The 7781-nt window shown below is 42.7% G+C and overlaps 1 protein-coding gene across 1 annotated transcript; it reads right to left on the bottom strand.

Annotated features, from left to right (window-relative positions):
• Positions 1-194: 194 nt before the first annotated feature.
• On the bottom strand, positions 195-1448 carry LOC117251743 (olfactory receptor 6N1-like). The gene has a single exon (XM_033618269.1). It carries the CDS (start codon positions 1361-1363, stop codon positions 419-421), a length of 945 nt encoding a protein of 314 aa, XP_033474160.1. The 5' UTR covers positions 1364-1448; the 3' UTR covers positions 195-418.
• Positions 1449-7781: the final 6333 nt, after the last annotated feature.

Genomic DNA, 7781 nt, shown 5'->3' on the forward strand with positions numbered 1-7781 from the left:
AATTCAGGTCATTTTTATGTGATTACAGCACTTTTTATTTAAAAAGGTCCTTTATGCAAGGTTCACAATGCCATTTTTCCCAGCGACTCTTTGGTCAAACAATAACTTTTCATCACAAACTCTTTTTCCCAAAAATATTTAACCACCTTGGAGTTTTTTTATAATGTTTTATTTGATTACAACACTGAGTGCAATGGAAGTTATTATGTCATTTTGAAATTGATCAATGGAAAAAAGACTTTAATTTTGTATTCAAAATAAATCTCCACAGTCTCTACTTTAAATTACATTTTAAAATGAAGTAACTGTATTCAGTATTCACCCTCTTGACTATGACACACATCATTGCTGCAGCTAGTTTGAAAGTAATGATGAAAGAAGTCAGACCACTGACAATTAGAAACAGCACAGGCTACCCTTAGATAGGTTGTTTGTCAAATTTTGAGCATGATAACATACTTGAAATACATTTTCTAATTTCTGGTAGCTTCAGGCCATACACAAGAGGATTCACAATGGGAGGAATCACAACAAACTCAAGTGATAAAATTACTGCTAGAAATGGATTAATCTCTTCAAGATCAATTCTGCTGAGAGCAACATCACAAAACACAGTAATGGAATAATTGACAAATGTAATAATGTGGGGCAGACAGCTTTGTATGACTTTGCTCTTGAACTCTGAGGAGCGTTTCCTACAAATGAGAAAAATTCGTGCATACGTGTACAGAACAAAAGCCAGGGGGAGAAAGACTGTGGTTACGGACACAATCATGCCAACAAGGTTGTTAATGACAGTAGAGACACATGACAATTTTACAACAGGCCAGTTGGCACAGTATACCTTAGGTATCTTATTGCCACACAGTGGAAGTCTGGAGGCCATGTAAACACAAACTGCAACAGAAAGGAGTGGGTAGATGCATGCAAAGGCAACCAACTTAGAGACCATCTTAGAGGTCATTTTGCTGTGGTAATGTAAAGGCTGACAGACAGCAACATACCGATCGTAGGCTGTAATGCCTAAAAGGGTGAGCTCAAAGGATGCATAGGTGTAAATGACATAGATCTGAATTAAACAAGCTGGTCGTGGGATCAAATGAGTATCAGACAGAAGGTCTGCCAGAAATCTGAAGAAGAAGCCAGCAGAGCCATACAGAGAGTTAATAGAAAGGCACATAATAAAAATATACATGGGCTCATGTAAAGTTTTCTCTTGTGATATCACCACTATTATGACAAGATTAGCTGAGATAATGGAAGCATACAACAGGAGACACAGGACAAACGTAAGATAGCGGTAGTTGCCCATGTTCACAAACACAGTGAGGTTAAAATAAGGAGGGTTAGTACTGTTTTCCATTTACCCCATAGACAGAAGCAGAGATTGTTTGATGGATAAAGACAATTCTGAACCAAACAAGAGAAGACTGATAAATAATGCAAGATAATTATGAGTTAGTAATAAACATGTATTCATAATCAACAATTAGTAAAACAGTACATAAATAAGAATAGCTCAAGTCTCGGTTATAGTTTTCACCACTCTTCTCTGCGTGTAGTCTGTGGCACAGCAGGTGCCTGCTGTGGCTTCACAGGAAGAGCTGAGAGCCTATTTAACCTGCCACACATCATCATCATCACAGTCATCCCTCCATGGGGAATCTAGAATGGAAAATGTTATTGTGTGCAAAACACACTGACCCAATTTTGATATTTACTTTACAATGGCAAATACTAAAAATGCAAAGATTGCTTGGAAGATAAAAAAATCTCATAGCATATATACATTTCCATAAATCGGTTTAATGAAAATATCAGGCCAAAGTTGATATCACATATCGACAGCTTGTTTCCCCACTGAACTCTGCAGGTTAAGATTTGAATTAAGTCTCTTCAACAGCCTCAACTACAATTTTGAGTTTGGTAAAACACATATTGACAGCAAAAGGAACTTCAAAGCTGAAAATCTTGGATTTAAACTATTAAGCATTATTCTTAGATCTTAAGCATCAGCAGCATTAAAATCCTAATATGATGTCAAAAGTTGACATGTCAATTCCAATGGCTTCTTACTGGCAGCTTTTAGTTGTTAAATTTAATAATAATTAGTTCACTTAGTTCTTTAAATCACATCTTGGTTTCATTAAATGTTATAGTTATTTATATAGTTATAAAACAATCTCGGCGTTGTGGTGGCTGCAAGAGCATGTCTCTGACTGTTATTTGTGCGTACGCACTGAACAGCAGTATGGAGTACCTGGCCTTCTTGGAGTCTTTGGGCAGTGTCCTGGAAGGGGTGCATGCTAGGGACTAGTTCTTTTGGGGGACTTAAACGCTCACATGGGCAGTGACGGAGAAATCTGGAAGGGGGTGATTGGGAGGAATGGCCTGTCTGATCTGAACCCGATTGGTGTTTTGTTACTGGACTTCTGTGCAAGCCATAGACTGGCCATAACAAACACCATGTTCACACAAGGACAGGGGCGTAGCCATCATTTCAGAAGTGAGGGGGACAAATTGTTCAGAGGTCTATTGAGTGATTTATCATCCTCTCGCATTCAGTTGCACCTCTCCTTAGAAGCTAAAGAGCCACATAACACAGCCACAGTATAGCACCAGGGGACCGACTTTAGTTCTTGTCAAACTCTGGTTGAGGTGACACAGAATTACCCTCGAGCATCTACAGGGTAAGTAGCCAGATAACTAAGTGTCAAATCACAACACTGAATACAAAAAGTTCAGTAAAACACCATTCCTGTTAGCAAGTTATTAGCCTACAAAATGGAATGGAAGTGACAAGGTAACAGGGTAATAAGCCACATAATTTAATTTAATGGCATGAAGACAGAAAGTGACACAACACTAAACATATCAACATCAAGATGTATTTTACATTTTAGTCAAATATGACAGCACAGATGTGCAAAATTAATCAAATATTTTTAAGCCTTCTCCCTGTGCTACCTATTGCAATATAGACAAAAAACATTTTAGAGTATAAATAAGAGTAGTTCTGAAATAGCTGTGAAAATTAATCAGAGTCACTCTTATCCTATAGACATTTTCTTAGCCAGTTATAATTTCTCCTTACCTGTGAAGCCTTGGGCTGATAATTGGTGCTGTTGTCAGGTCCCTGTCCTGATACCTGCCTGGTTTCTCCGTGTCCCTCTACTATCTATTGCAATAATATAGATAATAAATGTGCAAAGCAAAACTTATAATAGGATTAAGAATAGTAGTGGTGACATAGCTGTGGAAATTGATCGCAAAGTCACTTTTATGCTCTAGATATTTTTCTCAGCCAGTTATAATCTCTTTTCACCTGTGAAGACCCTGCATGATCACCCTCGCTGGCCTCTGGTCCACTCCCTCTTCCCTGACCCTGCTCTTTCTATTGTGGCAATAAAAATACAAAAAAAAAAAATATGTGGAAAGCAAAATTTTGAAATAGAATTAGGAATAGTAGTAGTGAAATTGCTGTGGAAATTGACCTCAAAGTCACTTTTATGCTAAAGATATTTTCTCTCAGCCAGTTATAATATCTCCTCACCTGTGAAGACCCTGCATGATCATCTTTGCTAAGCTCTACACGAATGCACCAGATGTGCTACAGTTTCTTTGGAAGCTCATGACGGTAGTGTGGCAGAAGGCCAATCTGCCTTCTCAACGTCGAGGGGAAAATCTTCTTCAGTGTCATAGCGCAGAGACTGTCCACCTACCTGGAGAAGAACAAGTACATCGACACATCTGTATAGAAAGCTGGGATTCCTGGGTTCTCTGGTTGCTTGGAGCATACTAGTATGATCTGGCACCAGATCCAAGCAGCAAAGAAGGACAAAAGAGACCTCCATGTCATCTTCCTCGACCTGGTGAATGCCTTTGGCTCAGTTCCCCATGAACTTCTCTGGGAATCCTCCACGTACCATCATCCATCACTACACTGGTAAAGGCCTACTTCCAAGACTTGCAACTGTGCTTCACAACAGCCGATTTCACTACATCATGGCAGCACTTGGAAGTGGGCATCATGGCAGGCTGCACAATCTCACCCCTGGCCATCACAATTGCCATGGAAGTCATCATCAGGGCCTCAAGATGGGTGGTGAGGGGTGAGCGAACTAACAACGGGATCCACCTTCCACCAATCCGAGCATACATGGATGACATGACCATTCTGACCACTACTGCAGCATGCACCAGGTGGCTACTTGGAAAACTGCAGGAGAACATCAAGTGGGCCCGGATGAAAATCAAGCCAAACAAGTCACGAAGCATCTCAATAGTCAAGGGAGAGCTTAAAAACATGAAGTTCTGCATTGGTGACAACCCAATACCAGTGGTGTCTGAGCAACCTGTGAAAAGCCTGGGTAGATGGTACAATGCAAGCCTCAGGGACAAAGACCAAGTGCAGCAGCTAAGGCAGGACATTACCAACGGTCTGGAAAACATCAACAAGACCCTACTGCCAGGGAAGCTCAAGCTCTGGTGCCTGCAGTTTGGACTTCTCTCTCAGGTAATGTGGCCACTCACCATCTATGAGGTCACAATAACAACTGTGGAGAAGATGGAGCGAACCATGACTTCATACATGAAGAAATGGCTCAATGTCCCACGATGTCTTACCAACATCGGCCTCTATGGCAAAGGGGTCCTTGAACTACCCATCACGAGCCTCAACGAAGAGTATAAGTGCTCTAAAGTAAGACTCCAGATGACTTTGAAGGACTCCAGAGACCAGACCATCAGCAATGCTGCACCACCCCTGTTAACCAGATGGAAATGGACACCATCCGACGCGGTGCAGCATGCTGTGTCAGCTCTGAGGCACAACGACATTGTGGGGCATGTCCAGCTGGGAAGAGGAGGCTTTGGCCTTGCAGCAAGTAGACCAACTTGGCGTAAGGCCTCAAAATCAGAGAGGAGGAAAATGGTTGTCGAGGAGGTGCGCCGTCAGGAGGAGGCTGAAAGAAGCATGAAGGCTGTCTCTCTTGTGAAGCAGGGACAATAGATGAGGTGGGGAGGCCTGGAGAACAGAAACCTAGCGGGAGGGAGCTTTGGGAAATGGAGGCAAGCAACATCAGCTTCATCATCAGAGCTACCTATGATGTGCTCCCATCTCCAGTAAACCTCCACCTGTGGTATGGCGAGGACCCCACCTGTGCCCTCAGCCCAACTCCAGTGACTCTCAAACATATCATGACCTGTTGTAAGACCAGCCTCACATAAGGCCGCTACACCTGGAGGCACAACCAGGTCCTCAAGAGTCTGGCAGCAACTCTTGAGAGCAAGAGGAATACCACCAACTCCTTGCCCCTGAGAGCAACCAACTCCATCATGGCACCAACATTCATCCGAGAGGGACAGAAAAAGCCCAACCATCCTCCTACCAAACCAGAAGCTGGACATCTAGCCATGGCCCGTGATTGGAAGATGCTAGTGGATATTGGCCAGCAACTAATCTTTCCACCTGAGATTGCATCCACCACCGTTAGACCAGACTTGGTACTCTGGTCCCCTTCACTGAAGTCTGTTTACATCGCAGAGCTCACAGTCCCGTGGGATAATTCAGCTGAAGAGGCCTATGAGCGCAAGAAACTGTGCTACACAGAAGTGGCAGCAGACGCACAACAACGAGGATGGAATGCGAAGGTCTATCCGGTCGAAGTGGGATGCAGAGGTTTTGTGGCTTCTTCCACCATCAGGCTGCTGAAAGACCTTGGTATCCATGGACAGGCTCTGTGGCAGACAATTAGATCAGTCTCTGAAGCAGCCGAAAGAAGCAGCCAGTGGATATGGATCAAGCGGAAGCACCCTTGCTGGGCTCAAAGAACACCAATATGACCCACTCACTAACCCCCCCACCCCACCCCCCCCCCCACCCACTTGAGAAACCAGGCCAGAACCCTTCAGGAGGAGGGTGAACAAGGTACGCAGACAGCTCTAGGCTTGACTCAGGGAAAAGGACGCCCCTGCCCTGGCATAGTCACTTGGGGTGTGTCATTTAAACAACCAGGCAAATCTCATGATTGGGCATGGGACACAAGCTCAGGCTTGATCACCCTGTAGCTGGCCGCCTTTGATGAGGGTGTCTAGTGTTGAAAGGAGGAGTGGGTTTATTCCTAGCGTGAAACTAGCCAGCAAGCGATTTAACAGAGGTAACAATAACATTCTAACATTCTTGTTAACTAGCTTAACTTGATATATTGGCCTCTATTAATTTGTCACCATTTAGCAAATATTATTTACATGCAACAGCATTACTCAACTTACACGGTTTGTTTGGAAGAAACTATGCAAGTTTTTTTGCTTCTTGCTGGCTGGTTTGCTGAACATAGTTAACACACAGCAGCACTGCCCAGTAGCACACATCTCGTCTGATTGATTCTGATCACAACATGACAGCATGTGTATGCCGCCTGGCGCTGTCTACTCATGGTGCATATAAAGACGGCTCGGAAAAACACGTTACCACATGTTAAAAACAAATTGAACGGTGGTAACCATACAGCTGTGAAAAGTGCGGGGGATGGAGGGCACAGATATGGGAAGTGCGGGGGACATGTCCCACGCGTACCCCATGTCTGCTACGCCCATGCACAAGGAGGTTCATAAGTGTATCTGGTGCCAGAGCACCCTAGGCCAAAGATAGATGATCAACTTTATAGTCATGTCAGCAGTCCTGTTGCGGTGTCTCTTGGACACTCCGGTGAAGACAGGAGCAGAGCTGTTAACTGATCACCACCTGGTGGTGAATTGGATCAGATGACAGGGGAGGCTGCTGGACAGACCTTGTAAACCCAAATGTGTAGTGGAGCTCTGTGGAACAGAGGAATACTCTGTATCAGACCTTGGTTACACAGACAATACTTGCTATCAGGATCAATTCATTCATTTTCATGGGATTTGTTGACAGTAAGGAAAATAAACGTATAGAGAGATTATTCTTTAGTAAGCAAATAAGGAAACAAATGCACGTCTAGCAGGTCCTGACATGATTTCTGATACTTATGGACTGAAAATACTGACAAACAACTGCTAATAAAACTTCTCATTCTGGCAAACCAGCTCTGAGGTTTCAGCATTATGTTACATTATATTGATTATGTTGGTACTTTGAACTCCATAAAGGTGTGTTTTTGTATTGTAGCTATAGCAGTGTACAAGATTTCTTCATGTAATAATACAACCAGGTTAACAGGCATTAAGAAATATTATTCTCTAGAAATTATTGATCATCAAATAATTGTTTAGATGTATAAATCTTATAATAAGGCACTGGTTTAACTTCATACAAGTATCCAACAATGACTCCTGTAAAACCCTGTGTACCAACCTGAGTTACTCAGAGGGATTACAAGAAAAACAACCCATCATGAAACATGTGATGTAATCTTTTGCTTATCTTCAAGACCATGATACACTTTTCAAAACAAGTGGTCAAACACACACTCAAAGGGTCATGGGTGATGTAAGGTTACTGTAATGACTTTTATTAGTCCCTCAGCCCTTGGTAATGCCCACCACTGCCCTGAATTCCCTTGTGTATTGCCACCAGGTGTTGAAACACAGAGCTTAGGGAATGGTGTCACTGTGTAATGGCCTGAGATACGTTTTAGTGAATTAAAATTTGAAAAGACATTTGAAGGGATAAATGTGGGTTTCACTCATTGCCTCTGATGCAATGTCTGATGATGTCAGCACTAATGAGAGCCCATGGGATGGCACACACTATACTTTTCAAAGGTTATTAAGGTAGAATAACTAAGTTGCAAATGGTC

This window comes from Epinephelus lanceolatus, chromosome 14, assembly GCF_041903045.1.
Source record: "Epinephelus lanceolatus isolate andai-2023 chromosome 14, ASM4190304v1, whole genome shotgun sequence".
Lineage (NCBI taxonomy): Eukaryota > Metazoa > Chordata > Actinopteri > Perciformes > Serranidae > Epinephelus > Epinephelus lanceolatus.